At 38.0% G+C, this 16,503-nt stretch overlaps 3 protein-coding genes and 1 long non-coding RNA gene across 6 annotated transcripts in view; 2 read left to right on the top strand and 2 right to left on the bottom strand.

Moving 5' to 3' along the window:
* The first annotated feature begins 3,175 nt into the window (after positions 1 to 3,175).
* On the top strand, positions 3,176 to 4,412 carry LOC129763461 (uncharacterized). Its single transcript, XM_055762543.1, has 3 exons — positions 3,176 to 3,437; positions 3,502 to 3,795; positions 3,852 to 4,412. The coding sequence occupies exons 1-3, from the start codon at positions 3,357 to 3,359 to the stop codon at positions 4,356 to 4,358; spliced, it is 882 nt and encodes a 293-aa protein (XP_055618518.1). The 5' UTR covers positions 3,176 to 3,356; the 3' UTR covers positions 4,359 to 4,412.
* On the bottom strand, positions 4,367 to 11,632 carry LOC129763479 (mpv17-like protein). Its single transcript, XM_055762584.1, has 4 exons — positions 11,385 to 11,632; positions 4,853 to 4,986; positions 4,668 to 4,799; positions 4,367 to 4,604 (listed from the first exon to the last, which is right to left on the bottom strand). Exons 1-4 carry the CDS (start codon positions 11,515 to 11,517, stop codon positions 4,434 to 4,436), a joined length of 570 nt encoding a protein of 189 aa, XP_055618559.1. The 5' UTR covers positions 11,518 to 11,632; the 3' UTR covers positions 4,367 to 4,433.
* The window catches only part of LOC129763484 (uncharacterized), a 72,769-nt gene continuing 65,308 nt past the window's right edge, over positions 9,043 to 16,503 (top strand). The window contains exon 1 of the long non-coding RNA XR_008740938.1: positions 9,043 to 9,331. This is a non-coding gene — a long non-coding RNA (uncharacterized LOC129763484). The remainder of the gene's footprint in view (positions 9,332 to 16,503) is intronic.
* On the bottom strand, positions 11,788 to 13,119 carry LOC129763465 (mpv17-like protein). 3 transcript variants are annotated; one of them, XM_055762572.1, is made up of 6 exons: positions 12,979 to 13,113; positions 12,767 to 12,913; positions 12,558 to 12,706; positions 12,364 to 12,497; positions 12,178 to 12,309; positions 11,788 to 12,114 (listed from the first exon to the last, which is right to left on the bottom strand). In XM_055762572.1, the coding sequence occupies exons 3-6, from the start codon at positions 12,679 to 12,681 to the stop codon at positions 11,920 to 11,922; spliced, it is 585 nt and encodes a 194-aa protein (XP_055618547.1). In that variant the 5' UTR covers positions 12,682 to 12,706; positions 12,767 to 12,913; positions 12,979 to 13,113; the 3' UTR covers positions 11,788 to 11,919. The 3 variants fall into 3 exon arrangements, with proteins under 3 accessions (XP_055618547.1, XP_055618532.1, XP_055618538.1); XM_055762557.1 differs by having other exon boundaries at positions 12,558 to 12,913; XM_055762563.1 differs by lacking the exon at positions 12,767 to 12,913 and having other exon boundaries at positions 11,789 to 12,114; positions 12,979 to 13,119.

Genomic DNA, 16,503 nt, shown 5'->3' with positions numbered 1-16,503 from the left:
GAGCGTGTGAAATAAATCATGCTAGTTGTGTATGTTTGGAAATAAAAGAGCTTAGCTTGTGGATAAGTACACCGCAACTGGACTAAAGTTAGTTTTTTTGTAATACTGTTTATTACAGCCATGTTTTTTATCCAGTAGGTTTTTCATGTTTATTTATCATAAGAACACCGCTCTGAATTGCGAGTAGTGTACGCGAGGCCTGGCGTACCACACCCCGGCCGAATGTACTCTCCAATGGACACAAATTTGGGAAGGCTCGTGGTTGCCGCAGCAGTTGTGGTTTCAGGTTTTCCATATGCAATCAGCTGCATGTAGCTGAAATATTTGCAATGTTTACCTGTCATTCCCAAGCCCCGGGCAAGGGGATATGATCCGCGAGTCAAGATGTGCTACAAATTTAGCTGTCATTGCCAAACCTATCAAATTACTCGGCGAACTCAAGGCAAATCTATGGAACAAGGTGCGCCCATTCGCTAACTAAAAAAAGAATTGTTTTTTGAAAAAAAAAATTATGTGAAACGTAATGATCATGATGATCACAAGGGTCTGAATGATATTATAAAACGTAGAACCCTAGGTTGATCACATGAAATGTAGTATTATATTATAATGTAAACCAACTTAAGAAATTGAAAGAATTTAAGTGAAATAAAAGGGTTTGAATGAATTCTGCATTATTTCAATAATTTCAGTTGTATTTAGCTGCTGCTCATGCTTTATTCGAAAATTTGCGTTTTGCGTGCGGAAAAAATGAAGCGTTTGCCGAATAAAACGTTCTATTGAATAGAGTTCACAAACCGTGCACAAGTGTATTATGTGTAAAAATGGTAGTTCGCCTCCGCGCGGTGCAGTCTGGGTAGCGCTAAATGAACTACACCAACACTATTCCTCGTGTCAGGGGTGGCCGATCATTTTCCTTCAGGTATACGCAAATCAAAAATAAAAAGAAATAATTTTTTGAAACTAATTTTCTCATATTAAACGAATTATTGAATATTTGATTAGTTTTTTTAGTATATCTTTGCAAAATAACATCTCCAACGCTCATCATCAAACATCATTTCCGTAAAAATCTAATCCACAATTTATACTATGCAGCACCATTCACAGAATGACAATCGAAAATTCGAACCGGATCAGTTGTGTGACGACATCACTCGAAACGAAACAAATTTTTAGCTTTACTTTTCAGCCGAAGAACACAGCTATCACCGCACTAAAATACCTTCTTTACATCTGGCTTAAAACGCACGTAAACGTAAACGTCATATTTAACTCGAAACAATCGTTAAATTCGTGAAAATTTAAAGAAGGTAGTTTTGAAATCTTATAAATAGTATGTAGATTTTTAAGTTATTCGATTACTTAAAACACGTAGTCCTGACGCTTACTTAGCCATTTGGTTGTATATTTCCAAATATTTTACAACACAATAATCACAAAAACTCACCATTATAATATAAAATCAGCATCAAACACAATTTCAGTTTCATATTATTTCACAATTTTCGAGGAAACGTATTACTCTATTACATAGAATACATATTGAATACAGAAAAGTAAATTTTCATTCATTATTTTTTGTTCTAGAAGTGTGTTAATTTCGTCCTTAATTTCGTTTTCCAAATGGCGCAAATCATTATGGTGCCTTCAACGCAAAGACAATAAATGAAACGCTTGCAGCGTAAAACGTAATGAATATAATGAATATAGCAATGAGTATTTAATAAAGTATCAGTATATTCCACAAATTGTGCTCAATCGTCTTAATTTACTTTTGTGTATTTTTTAAATGGCTGCAGAAAACCTAAGATAAGATCAGACAATAGGGGGTCTTTTACGGACCAAATTTCTGTCAGATACGGACCAAATTTCTGTCAGTCGTTCTGATTTCTGATTGGTCGATTTCGATAAATTTTGTAAACAAAGTCGATTTTTCCAGTGTTGCCAATAAAAATAAATTACGTTGGGTTTGTATTGAATTTAGAAAAAAAATGAATTTAATTGATATTACGATACTTAGTTTAGAGGAAATGTGAAGGAATTGTATACACGTTTTACCTAATTATTTTGTTACTATATTTTGATTGAATTGAAAAATTTATATATAGAAATTTGAAAAATCCGATATTTTATAATATTTGGCAGCTCTGGCATCTTCATGTCATGGCTTCGTTTTTGGACGACGAAGAAGAGTAAGAAGCCAGTTGTCTGGTCTTGTCTTAGCGTAAGAACACACTGGACGGCTTCCCCGCGCGGATTTTGCAATGACAGACCGCCGCGGGGCCTCGATAATGGAATGTGAATGAGATAAAACACACAAGGCGGAGCGGGTACGGCCGGTTCTAAAGTCACTGTTGTAAGGTTCCTCATTCTCTGCGGTGGCTCGATGGAGATGATGCGCCGCAACGGTTTTGTGATAGTATTAGTGTTTATGCGGTGCACATGAAGCAAGGTAATAGTTAATGTACTATCGGTGAGCCAATACGTGAAAATCACTCTGCGGTCATGTAGCTGCGGATTCTCGAATACTACCCAAATTATCGCGAAATGCAATATTTCAGACGTGTGCGATCAACTTCTTTCTCCCTCTCGCTCAGGTAAACATCCCTCTTCCGTTTTCCACCATTCTGTCTTTATATACCTCCCCTCTAATCCGCTTACTGTCCAAACAGTTGTACCTTGTACCATAGACTCGTCTTGCATCCGTCTATAAAAATATGATAATGGCCGCTAGTGAAGCCGTCGAAAGCCGCTGAATGTGTTTTTCATCGAGCTCCTGCTGCGACTTGTCATTGCGAGAATCGCGCGGGAGAGCCGTCTAGTGTGTTTCCACGCTTAGCAGAAAACCACTTCACGTTTTGACCCACCTGGTAGTATGTTAAGTGCCTTGTTTTACACCAGCTTGAGAGTTTGGCAGTTCTCGCGAGTGACAGTGGTCGCAAATTGCATTTGCGACCCGGACATGTTTGACGCTGTCAAATCCTATGTGCTAGTATACGGATGCCCTCAGGCTGGTCATTCCACTATATAAATAAATGCATGTATGTGTATGTGAATGATGTACGGTTTTGTGTAGTGCGAGGACTCTTTCACATTGTTATCCGGTTATCCATCCAAACCCAGCGGCGCTTTTTGAAACCGGTCCAGCAGAAACCGGATAATGTGTAATCGCCCTTAGTGTGTCTCAAAACATCTCACCTTCTCTGTTTTATGGTTAATTTGAAAGGCCAGATATATGCTAGACACACTTGCAAGTGTCAAAGTGCGAAGTTTGTTTATATTGTTGATTTGTTATGTTTCTGTCAACAAATATTTCGGTATTATTTGAATAACTGAATCGTTGGAACACAATAATGAGGAACTGCTTCATTCCACACTGTGATGCTTTGCATAAAGCCAATCCCAAGCGGGCTATGTTCAATGTTCCAATGAAAGTATGTTGCTCAACTGCTTCGGTTTGCTTGATTTATAATTTGCATTTCGTGACTCCTGTTCTAGAATCCCCAAATATTCGAACTGTGGCAAGAGGTTCTTCCAAAGCATCGACCACTGAAACCGTTCGATCGTATTTGTCAATATCACTTTCGAGAAGAGGACATTCTACACTACTGGGAGTACAATATCAACGGGAGGGTGGAGCGTATGCTGCGCAATAAACCAACTCTCCGACCAAATGCAGTTCCAACCGTTGTTGATTTAGGCGTACAAATGTTAGAAACCCAAGGATCTCCAGTGAAACAAGGAGTTAAACGGAAACGTAGCCAAAAGATTATGAAAAAGATTGTATATAAGGTATGATTCTAATCTATGAAATCGTGAAATATATTCAGTACATATATACATTTCAGGTAGCCAAAGCGGATAACATCCCAGAGGGCCATACTGTTGAATTAACAGTGCAAGAGAATGCATTGCATGGTATAACTAATCAAGATAGTTCAAAGGATACAGAGGTTTTTGAATATCCTGTTCAAACGATAAACGATACAATCGGCGGACTTCACCACAATATCGTGATCGAGACAACCCCGATACCCCATTCAGATTTTGAAACATTATTTGACGAAGTTTATGAGGTGCAGCTTCCCTCAACGCTTTGGGGTGTCCATAGAGACGCTGAGAAAACCTTTATTTCATTCACGGAGTTCAGTAAAGATACCATGAATATCAGGAAGTATCTTTATGTTGACCACTATTTGCAATATCGCATGGCTGTCGGTCAGCGAATAATGAGGAGCGGAGAGTTATCAAGCGCATCTGCTGAAGCTATCACTAGGTTATTAGATGTGCTAGATAAAATAAAGATTAGGAAAGTTATCATTAAAGGAAGTTCCTCAATTCTGAACGAATCTTGAGATTTTTTAAATACAATAAAATATTTATATTTGCTAAGTTTATTTACAATGTGACAAAAATGGACCGCCAAGATCTTATTTCATGACAGAATTCCCTTTCTGTAATCTCTCTAGTTCCAATTGCTTCATGTAGGCCAGAAAAATTGTCCATAATAAACTGCACAAGCTCACGAAGGGAACACGGTTCTTCTCCGGGACGACACAAAAGTTGAATGTCTGTAGAAGAGGCCAGATGCAAATTGCCACCTAAGGATGGATATATTTCAACTATCATCAATGTCGATTAGTGAAGAATTCTAGAATCAATACTTTGTATGTTGGAGGAACTTTGGCTCGCACTTCTGCTAACGATTCTTCGACAGTCTTTGACTCCATCAAACTCATTCCGAAGTAAAAGAATGTCATTGCCATTGGGGTGTAGCTGACCTGCTCAGTGAGTGCCTTCAATAGATTTTGAATTAATATGAGTTTACACTGATAACTGCTTGAGGTACCTTTGCTATGGCGGATTTTAGATTTTGAGCTGGCCACATAAGTGATGCTAACCTAATCCAACAGTAGAGTGACGGCGCCACGATGAATCCTCCGTAGATGAAAAACCGGAAGCATTTTCTCCAATCGTAATCTCCTGAAAAATAAAACAAGCTTTCCTTTAGAACAGTGGTTCTCAACTTTTTCCGGATGTGCCAAAAACACGTGTTAGTCATGATGTGGCGCACCGCAAGAAAGTAGCGTAGTGTCCAAGACACGGCCACACTGTTAACGTAGAACTAAGAAAATATAGTCGATGAGAAACAAACATAAATATGTTTGCTTCTCGCCGGATGAAATTTTTTAAATAAATTTTTGGAAACACTGATAAATGAATTAAGTAAGGCAGGACTTTCGCGAAGCAATACAACGTCAATTTGACCAAATTTTCAGATTAATTCTCAGAATCAACATGAAACACAAACGACACTGACACACTGAGCTTACTGAATATCCAAGTAGTTTATCAGTGTCTCTTAGTCAAATTATATTTCAAACACTCCGAAAAACACTTAGAACAGCAACAGAAAAACCGAACCGCCATCCAGCGAAATGCATTAATCGCTGATCAATATTAACTTCGACGGACGACGGACGGTTGCTGTTTTTGATCTATAGAAACAAGTGTTTGGGTCAAAAAGTAACAAACATAGTAACGCTCTCGTTTTCGAAATTCTAAACATACACTCCAGTACAGATGCAGAAATGATGTGGTGAAAAAATACAGAAGCACTCTCCACCAGATGGCTTAAAAAATTGGCGTGATGCCTCCACCGAACACAATTACACCGCTGTGCGCGATATCTTCCATTCTTCCTTTGTATCGAGCAAAACAACTGTGTCTGACATCAGCGTTGAGAAAGACCGCTATCTGCTAACTGGTGCGAGACAGTGACTTGAACGATCATGATCATGGTTTGAATTATAGAGGCTTTTAAATTTCACAGATTATCCGCCTCTAGCCTAGAAAAAGGCCAATTTGGAAAACTGAACTAAGCTCTCTTCCTTGAGAAAGACCATTTGGAAAGTCTCGCTGCCGTCTGGTCGCTAACAAGATGACTGATGAATCGTAAATGCTGTGAAATCCCGAATAGCTTGTTTATATTTTTAGCCATTCCATGCCAAACCGACATAGTGGTTCACAGATTTTCGTGAAAAGTGGTTGTTGTTGTTTTGAATTATAGAGACTTTGAGCTGTATGACAGTCATTCGTCTCTTTATCCCCCCTTACACGCTGGAACAACAGCTCAAAGTTACACAATACTTGTAGGTAATCATTTCAGGTGGGCGCAGGCACCTCTTTTTGGTTACCCTGGTACATAATACCAGGGCGTGAGTGTTCAAATTCGATTACAGTATCAAATGTACTGAATCAGGTTAGCCTATTCAAGGTGAAGGTGGAAGCTAGCCACAAATGGCTGCCACAATGGCGCTCATTTCTTTCATCTCCCTCCCTCACTCCTCGCCCAAAAATCAATAATTTTGCGAAACAGTGTGAAGAAAATGATCGTTTTCGCACACTTCCCATCAGGTAATATCAACCAAACTCTAATCGATTACTCACAAGATATTAAATTTTCATCTGCTGTCGCACTGTATAGAGAAAAACGTCGAAAACTCGAGCAAGTGCTTTGAAAGTTAAATTTTCTTTTTTCAATCTTCATGTCTCGGCCAACGAAGAGAAGGGTTAAGGCTCTCCAACGTGAATATGTGGGAACAATACGACCAACGAAGGAAAATATTAATGAATTATCAGCATCGAGTTACTATGCGGAAGAACTAGTTAATATCTGAGAGAGAGGAGCCAGCTCGCGTTTGTTGTGATCACCCTTATGTCAGCGCGAACCAGTCACGGTGAACCAAGGGGAAGTATTGAAATATGTAGAAAATTTCAACATGACATTTTTTTGCAAGACGTTTTATGTGAAAATAATGTTGACGTCGGACTACATCTTTCATTTCTATACTGGGGTGTAAGTTCAAAGCTTCGAAAACGAGAGTGTTACATTGGAGAAACAGGATTTTGAGCAATAAACCCTCTTCGCCGGTTGAAAGAAATGGTATGATAACCGCTTCATTCGAAAGATAAAATGTCTACGCGTTATATGTGTGTTACTTATTGATCCAAAAACTTGTTTCAATAGCTCAAAAATTGTTTTGAAAGCAAGCTATTGAAATCACAAAAATCTGTATATAAGTAGGTGCCAGCTCCACTCAATTATAATTGTACAGCGGTTAGATCATTTTGGAACAGTTACTGCTGCAAAAAAAACAAACTTGCTGCTGTGAAGAAGGCGACCAGCAAGAAGAAAGCTGCTGCTACTGCTGGTGTGGCTGCCGAACTCATAGAAATCAGTAGCAGCTTCGAAAAAACCTACCATCGCCACACATAACGCACAACTAGAGAGAAAACAAGATAGTGTTTTCAGAAAATCAATTGTTCTTTTCAGAAAGAGTTTATCAAATACTGCGGTCAAATACATTCTTTTTTAATTTCTTCGATCAAGTGCGATCAACGTAAGATTACATCTTTCGAGCACTTATTAGGAGTACAGTGAATCTTGAGAAAGACAATTCATTCCTGCTCGACACTCGCACAAAAAATGTTCACTCATCAATGTCACAAACGGGAAGTGGGTGTTGTGAGGGAGGGCAGAGTGAGCGCAACATTTATGCAGACTGATTGGAAGCGACAGATATGTTGTATATGGGAAATGGTATACAAATTATATCACACATAAAGGGGAGAAAGAATCTTGACCCTTTTAGTTTTTTGGACAAGACTATTGGTTCACCTTCACTATCGGTCAATTCGATTGGATCTTCAGTGATACTAGTGCCTTGATTAAACCTACATGTCAAAATTGAATATTGCATATGAATGTGAATATCATGGCAAAGATGACGAGAGACTGGTAGTATAATTCTCATCTTCATCCGAATGCCTGTTAAAAATGCAGACACAGCATCCTTTTTAGTCAACCTAGTACTATTTCCATCGGACACAAACAAAATTCCCTCAAAATACACCTGAGAGAAATCAATGTTGGCTATTTTCATTGGAAGATTAGCTCTTATTTTATGTATTCCACATACACACAGGTTTTTTTTTTACGCGGGGGATACGTATCTCGTAAAAAAACCGCGTTAATTGGAAAATCCGCGTAAAAAAACCTAGGTTTACGCTGCATATTCAAATTGCATCGGAGATAGACAATCATCGCCCACATTGCAAAAATCGATTCGTCGAGCTTGCAGTAATAGATCAACCTGGAACCAGTGAAAGAATACAAGAATTCGCGAAAACTGAATGTACGATCGGAAAAAGTCACAAATGGGCCCAAAACACCCATAAATTCACACAAGATCTCCACCGACAAACAAATCATAAAAGTCAGTTTGCTTCTAATTTTGGATTTTGTTTTAGAAATCATCGAAATAATTCTTAAGGACAACTATATCGAAATTATCAAAAGTAAAAAATGTTTGAATGGGCCAATGCCGCTAGAAGCCATGATGTGGGCTGACCTGGTACATCTTTTATTATTTCCTACGTGATCAGTGTTCAAATTTTTACCCCCATATATTCCTGTTAGACGCAGTCCTATGTCAAAAATCAAATCGGGAATAAAACGCACAAATGTACTCACTAACAAAGGTTCACGTCAAGTTTGAACACTTTTCTCATAAATGAATGACAACAACTTGCTTGATTGAAATTGTCAGTTTGGAATTTTCTTGATGAGAATGCGTAAAAAGAATAAGAAGAAAACAAACTATCTGTCATTCAGCTGGCTCCTCTCTCTCAGGTTAATATCAAAAGAGCCCCATTTCGCATGTGTTATGAATTTGCTCATGTTACGCTCGCGTATAATCAGAATTTTACTTCATACGCAAATGCACCTTCTATATATATTTATGTATGCAATTGTTCATCGGAACATTTTGTTCATACATCTAACTTTAGTATTGAATTGTTATTTTTTTTTTCAAATGTATTCAAAGACTCGTATCAATGAAGCACCACACAGTCTGATAAGTGAATTGATCCGTTTAAGTGTGCTTTGCTCTTCTCTCACAAACATTATTACCCCATTTTTACACGTGGGTTTACCTATACTACTACAATGGCTAGCTTCCACCTTCACCTTAATGAAATCCAGAGTGTTTCTTTCTTTCCGTGTGTCGTTTTGCAAAAAAATCATCTAGGCCACCGGTTATGAGGCAACCACGTATGCCCGATACGAAGACGCGAGAACATTCGCTGTTCATACGTGTGGACTCAGTGATTTTCACTTAAAATTACATTATTCACAATTGCAAACACACAGAAAATACAATGATCTGCAATTATTGAATAATTATTATAAAGTCACAGAAAGTTTCAGTACGAAGATAGCACGGACCATTGTTTTGCAACTAGTACGGAGAAGAAACTGAACGTGAGTGTCAAACAGAATTTTCTCATGTATCCAAAATTACGTAGCTATGCAAAAAAAATATCCTCCTAGCATCAGGAGGATAATTTTTTTGCATAGTTGTGAATTTATAACTTTATATATTTTCTTTTTCTGTGTTTTCTCCCCGAAGCGATTTTATAACTCCTTTTTTGTAAATATACGAGTTACGAAACCAGAAAACGTCTTTTCTGTCTGTCTGATTGCTAACGCAACAGCACCTGAAGTAATTCCAGCGTTTAGTGAGCTCATCGTGGATGTTGCACGAACGATTAATGTCATGCCACCAACTTAAGTCAGCTTAGAAAGGCTGTTCTCTGTTTTAAAATTTTTGAAGTCAGATCTTTGAACAAAATTTGGAAGATTTGGCTGAAGCAATTCTGTTTTTTATGAGCATTCTAAATTTGTTTGTTGTTGTTTAATCAGAGAAAATCGTAAATAAAAAGTTTTAATGAAAAGCCTGGTTTCGAATTATTTTTTTTTCTGCAGGAGTCGGAGTCGGTATTAATAATTGTGGGGAATCGCTGTCAAAGTATTAATCGGGAGATTTTTCCTCGACTCCACAGCCCTGTTTTATTAAATCAGCTTTTTTATTCTATTATATATTTGGTTTGATTCTTGATATAATGATGAAACATTATTGATTGGGAGAAATCAAGTGTACAATGTAACTTTTTTTTCCATTCAATCCGTATTGTTTTTTTAAACATTAGGCGATTTGCTTAGGTGATCTAAATTACTCCCACCTACCCTACTATAGTATTGTACACTATAGTAAGCTGGAAATCGGGTAACGAAAAATCTGCTGAATTTCAAATCAGCATTGAGATACCATCCTGTTTGATGTCTCCACATTGTTCCATAAGTCCAAACTACCTTCCTTTGACATCGACATTCCTCCAAAAATCCTTCGGGTCGAGGCTTTGGGTACTTCAAACTCGGTTTAGTCTAGCTCCAAATAAACAATCATGGTTTTTGTTGGCAACAGAGTAACGGTTGAACCAAAAATCAATGCCGATGACATATGACTTATTTGATAATTTATCCATGTTGGATGGAGAGGACCTCTGATTGTTTTCTTAGAGACGAAGTGATCAATTGCATAGAGGAGACCATGAGACATGGACAATTTGGCCAACTAGTAGATGTGATGAAACGGTTCATCAACAGGAATTTAGCTTTACACACCACTACCGTTTGATTTGTCTGACTATAGATTGACCCGACGGTTAAAAAAACGCGTGATGGAGATCAAGCGATGAAACCAAAAGCGACGACATAATTAAGCTTCAACGCAGCGAGCCGCAATTGCTCTCGTGTTCAACAACTCAAACTTGAGAATTGTTTAGTATAAAGGATGGAATTGTCTGTTAGACAGTTGAACAATATGTGATACCTTTTTCACAGTTTTTCTTATTAAAGGAATGCAGTTTTGTTTTATTGCGCACGCTTTTTCCGAATCACATAATTTAGCGATATGGAGATTTTATCCAGCGATTTAACTCTCTTTATGAGGCGCGCATAAATTTTTACGATATCGACGTCAACTATATGGCATGTGTTAAGTCGAACCGGACCATGTGACATTTTTATGATTTCGTTATCATTGAGCGTTTAAAACAGTTTTGATAAGTTATTCCTGCTGTACGCGTGATTTTCCAAATCTGATAAATGGGGTAGGTAGCTTACAAAATGTTTAACCTGTGCGATCAATAACTCGGATGTTTTCTTTTTGTGGCTTGGTTCCCTCTGACTTAATACTGACCATATGCAATCAAGAGGACTTTGTCACACTATAAACACGAAACAAATGCAATACCACTCATCTGTCTCATCTCGTCATCACTGTGAACTTGTTCATTGAGCGCATGAGGTCAACAGAAACGTGCCTTGGTTTTTGGCATTAGGCCAACATGGGATTTTTGCTTCCTACGCTTCATGCTTCGCACTACGCACAAAGTCAATCTCGTATTGCTCATTCCGCAATATTGTCACACAATGTCCGTCGTTTCACGAAATATTAGCAAATACTACGTACTCCAATGTGTCCCAGCAAGCGATTGTTGTATAAGACATCCAGTTGGCCACAGAAGACTGTAAGTCAACATCCCACGGGCTACGGGGTAACGGTTGAGGAACACACGCGCATTGTTAAGCAACACCGGAACCATGCTTTATTTTGTTGACTTTTCGATCTATCGTTTTAAGTTTATTACGTAAACTTATGAGTAGTTGAACCGTTGGTTGTAGTCTTTTTTAAGTTTGGAAGATGTACTCTGATTCGTTGTTCGCGCACTACTGAGCTATTTGGCAGTCTGTGAAAATCACGATACAAGTGCTTTAGCTTTGCACATGCGGAGTAGGAACTAAAGACACGTTCAGTATAATTTCAATTTATTACAAAACAACTAACATTTCTTTTATTGTCAATATAATCCTGACATAACAGATACATTTTTCTAACGGTGGTTTGAACTGTAAAATATTCATAAATATGATTTCATCGTTATCGTCTTAAAACACAGAACATTCTTTCTTTGGACATCGAGGCAGCATTCGAGCGCTGCCATTGCTTATTGAACAGTTGTCACCGGGTTGATGGTAATCGTTGCTGGAGAAGATTGCGGTATGTTATCTGTTCGTTGCTTCATATATGCTAAAAATGTTGTCCACAACAAACTGCATATGCTTACGAACGGAACTCGATTGTGCTCCGGTATTAATGCGAAATTTATCGTTTGGATAACTGGCCAAACACAAATTCCAACCTGCATTTTGGCAGAAGAGAATATTAGCTGTGATTTGTGGGGATGTTTTCAGGGTATACGTACTTTATATGTATCCGGAAATTTTGTCCTAACTTCCTGAACAGCTTGGTCAAACGTTTTTCGTTCGAGTAAACTCATGCCAAAAAAGAAACTCACGCCGGCAAAAGGGCCATAACTGAACTGTTCTACTATTGCCTATATAAAAAATATTATCAAAATCAGTCAAATGCCATTCTTCACGCAACTCACTTTAGTCAGGCCCATTTTCAAATTCATAACCGGCCACATCTGACTTGATATTTTCACCCATCCGTACAATGTGGGGGCTACGTAGAATGTTCCAAAAATTGCAAAGTTCAAACATTGCTGATAGTTGTACGTTCCTAGAAGTACATGTATAGTGATTAGACGCACCCGAAAAAGCTAGCCTCTATTTGACTCACTCCAATTCTTCCCTTCCATGGTCTGCTGGATAAGACTTCCCGTTGGCCATATAATACTGTACGTTACCATACCCTTCAAAATTGGATGATTCTTAAATACATTTCTTAAAGTTGAGATACTCATTTTCACTAATTGTGCAGTTGGTATTCTGGAACAAAATTCAGATTCATTCAGGGGTAGCGAAATGTGTAAAAATACGATGTGATACAAATCATTTTGGTTCGGCCTAGTTCATTCACACGTTTGTCGCGTGATTCGGATTACGCGAAACCTTTTTTGTCTACGCGCACGTGTTGCTTCGTAGTATGTGTGAACTTGCTCCAAAATCAGATGTTCATCGTCATACATTGGTGACCTTGCAAATATATATTTCCTGATTCATCGAATCATGCTCTTGGACCATTTATCCATAACACATACCAAATATTGTGCAATACAGGTGAAACACCAATGAAATCACCAAAGAATTTCGAATGTTACTATAATTGCATGTTATTTAATACACCATCATCGAGAACGCGAGCTCAAGCTTTTCTGCTGTGTTTGTAAAACTGTCAAAAGAATGACTGAAAGCAAAATTAGCAATACACAGAGCTGCCAGCAACTGTTTGTTATGATATGAATCAAATGGTACTCCCTTGTTGAAATGTTTGTGGACATATTAATTATTAGAGTGCGTATTTCTCAGAAAAGTGTTTTGTGGGCTGTTGTAATAGTAGATTTTATACAAGAATTCTGACTGTACCCTGCTGTATTTTAGGACGTGCAATAGCAAACCGTATTTTCCCCTGGTTTAAGCTTGGATACAGAGTGTTTTTATAGGTACTTTGAAATGAGAAAAGTCGGTGATCATGGGCTAGTAGCGGTCGTCTTTAAACTTTTACATTCTCGCCGGGATCATTTTCGAGGAAAAACGGATCAATTGTTCCACCGTTGTTGACCCATAATACAGAAACCATGTTTAATTGGTGCGCAACCATGGATTGTCCAATTTACTCCGATGGATGATTATATCCTTAAATTGTAACCGTAAAATGGTAGTTCGATAGGTCACTTTTAATACCATTATGTTGAAAAAACTCCGTGTATTTTAGAGGCTGTTGGTTTTTTCAGGGATCTTCGGTTTACAGAGAAATTCGGTAAACACATAAAGACATATTACTAGTCAGAACTCGAATGAATCGTTTTTTCTCGAATCGCATATACAGTAATTTACATTTAATGCGACATGCCGACGCACCACTTAATGTTGCATTAGAGGTGATTTCGACCGGTAATTTGACAATCGCGATGACAGTGGTACAGTGTCGGATCTGGTGGTGACTTTCAATGTGGGGCCATAATTGTATGTGTGTCACTATGTACAGCGCTAGAATCATGCAATAAACTCGGTACAATCACTGTATTTGTACCTGACTATTGTATATTGAATTACAGTTTAGATTAGTTGAGTTTTAGAGTGTTTTCGAACCTCTATCAAAAGAGTATGTTGTATAGACATTTTAGATAACTTAATTTATTCGTGTATTCAGCATTCAGCGAGATAAACATACTGCTGTCAAAGTAGTTGATTATAATAAAATATCTTTCCGACTTTGACTCCCAAATAAGTCACACGTATTTTTACTATACTCCGAAGAATTTGATTGAGTATCATTTAGTAGTTTCCCTCGGATTTCCCTCAGTGATCCGGAACACATCAGTGGCGACGAGGATAAACAAGAAACGATCAGCGACCGTTTGGAAGAAGCAGCGGCAGTTTCCTAATTAGCGGCTGACCACTTTGATTCGGAAAAAATAAAGCACGGTAAAAGATAACAAAGAGTTGTGGCCCAAACAAATTTTTGATAAGATATTGTGCGACCATTGTTCAGTGGTGACAAACGCTTTTGTGAACCAATGCGCCATTTGCTTTTCGCGGACGTTTGTATTTTTAACAAAGGAATACAATTAACAAAATTAAACCCTTTGTTCTCTTAGAAAGTGCTTTTAAAGAAAAAGTTTCCCATGTTTATGTTATCAAAATGGTTTTTCTTTTTCTTCTGAGTTTGGAAGCGCTTGTGAACAATCGGAAAATTAACCGGCGACAATAATTTTTATCGACCTGGAAGTTTACTGGTGTTTGCCATTGACATCGCTGAGGAAATTTTGCTGAAAATCGTTTGGTGCTCACTTTTGGCATCGGGTGAATGTGGCAGTTGGTTTGGCGAGTTGTACCATTTGATTTCTAGACAAATAGGAGAAGTTCAAAACAGACATTTTGCCCTTATTTTGACCGACTTTTATATTTTGACTTGGAGTGCATGAATGTTTCTATAAAAAATATTAGTGGTTCCTGCTTGTTAAATATATCTATTGAAAATGATCTTGTAAAAATGGAGATTGATAGTGGCTCTTCTGTATCAGTGATGAGTAAAAATTTGTTTGTTTCAAAATTCAACATTCCCTTAGTGAAAAGCTCGAAACAATTAGTTGTATTTACCGGTTCCAGGTTAAAAGTTTCCGGGGAAGTTATTGTTGAATACAAAAGGAAGAATGTGAAATTGAATCTTTTGGTTCTTGACTGTGATTATCAGTTTATTCCTTTACTGGGTACACCATGGTTGGATTATTTTTTTTCCCAACTGGAGACATTTTTTTGGTGATTCTATGCCAATCAATTATATTACAGAAGCACAAAATAACGCATTAACTGCTGAAATAAAATTAAAGTTTTCTGACGTTTTTGTCAAGGATTTTTCTACTCAAATAAATCATTTTGAAGCCGATTTGGTTATGAAAAGGGACATTACAAAGGGACATTATCGATCGCTAATGAATCAAGCTCTCGTGAGTCAGTCAATATTTCGTATGACCTCACGAAGAATATTGACTGGAGAACATTTGCGGAAATAATATCTTAAGCAATTGTTTCAATGCATGAACTTCCTCCACTCGAAGAGTATAACTTTATATCGAGTTTGATTTACGAAAGCGCACTTCAAGCTCAAAAGAAACGTGTACCGGCTACCACTTTTCGACGTCGTCCTCCATCACTTTGGTGGGACAAGGAATGTTCAAAGGTCTACCTTGAAAAATCATCCGCTTTCAAAAAATTCAGGAAAACTGGTTTAGTGGAATGGTTTCTAAAGTACCAAGCTCTAGAAGCCAAACTAAAAGGTTTGATTAAAGCAAAAAAGCGTGAATATTGGCAGAAGTTCGTCAATGGTTTGTCAAGGGAGACCGCTATGAGCACTCTTTGGAATACGGCTAGGAAAATGCGTGGCTGGAACCATACAAACGAAAGTGAGGAATACTTTGACCGTTGGATTTTTAACTTTGCAAAGAAGGTTTGCCCCGACACCGTTCCTGCACAAAACGAACGATTGCAATGTTATCCTGTATTCGTAAATTGTTAGAGAAAATGATTCTACTTCGTTTGGACAAGTGGGTCGAAACGAACAATTTGCTGTCAAATACGCAGTTTGGCTTCCGCCGAGGTAAAGGAACAAATGATTGTCTCTCGCTGCTATCTTCTGAAATCCAAATCGCATTTGCTCGCAAAGAACAAATGGCTTCCGTTTTTCTCGATATCAAAGGGGCATTTGATTCAGTTTCCATGGAAATTCTCTCAGAGAAGCTTCATAATCGTGGACTTTCACCACTTCTGAATAATTTCCTGTACAATTTACTGTCAGAAAAGCACATGAATTTCTCTCATGGCAACTCAAAATCTTCTCGTTACAGTTTTATGGGCCTACCGCAAGGCTCCTGCCTAAGCCCCCACTTGTACAGTTTTTACGTCAATGATATGGATGATTGTCTAACTAGAGACTGCACGCTGAGACAACTTGCAGACGATGGAGTTATTTCCATCACGGGTACTAATCCCGTCGTTCTGCAAAAGTCGTTGCAAGATACCCTGAACAATCTGTTCACGTGGGCCTTCAAGCTGGGTATTGAATT

The sequence above is a fragment of the Toxorhynchites rutilus genome, chromosome 1 (genome assembly GCF_029784135.1).
Source record: "Toxorhynchites rutilus septentrionalis strain SRP chromosome 1, ASM2978413v1, whole genome shotgun sequence".
In the NCBI taxonomy this organism is placed as follows: domain Eukaryota; kingdom Metazoa; phylum Arthropoda; class Insecta; order Diptera; family Culicidae; genus Toxorhynchites; species Toxorhynchites rutilus.
The sequence above is the reverse complement of the archived record's forward strand: the minus strand, read 5'-3'. Positions and strand labels throughout refer to the sequence as shown.

Bases quoted from the DNA above. Each gene is read 5' to 3' on its own strand.
- LOC129763461 (XM_055762543.1), top strand. From the start codon at position 3,357: ATGAGGAACTGCTTCATTCCACACTGTGATGCTTTGCATAAAGCCAAT. The intron at 3,438-3,501 runs GTATGTTGCTCA...CTCCTGTTCTAG, and splicing joins TGTTCAATGTTCCAATGAAA to AATCCCCAAATATTCGAACT. The intron at 3,796-3,851 runs GTATGATTCTAA...TATACATTTCAG, and splicing joins TGAAAAAGATTGTATATAAG to GTAGCCAAAGCGGATAACAT.
- LOC129763479 (XM_055762584.1), bottom strand. From the start codon at position 11,517: ATGGTTCCGGTGTTGCTTAACAATGCGCGTGTGTTCCTCAACCGTTAC. The intron at 4,987-11,384 runs GTACGTAGTATT...TTTATTTTTCAG, and splicing joins GCTTGCTGGGACACATTGGA to GAGATTACGATTGGAGAAAA. The intron at 4,800-4,852 runs GTACCTCAAGCA...AATCTATTGAAG, and splicing joins TAAAATCCGCCATAGCAAAG to GCACTCACTGAGCAGGTCAG.
- LOC129763465 (XM_055762563.1), bottom strand. From the start codon at position 12,681: ATGAGTATCTCAACTTTAAGAAATGTATTTAAGAATCATCCAATTTTG. The intron at 12,498-12,557 runs GTGAGTCAAATA...ATGTACTTCTAG, and splicing joins CATGGAAGGGAAGAATTGGA to GAACGTACAACTATCAGCAA. The intron at 12,115-12,177 runs GTACGTATACCC...GCCAAAATGCAG, and splicing joins AATTTCCGGATACATATAAA to GTTGGAATTTGTGTTTGGCC.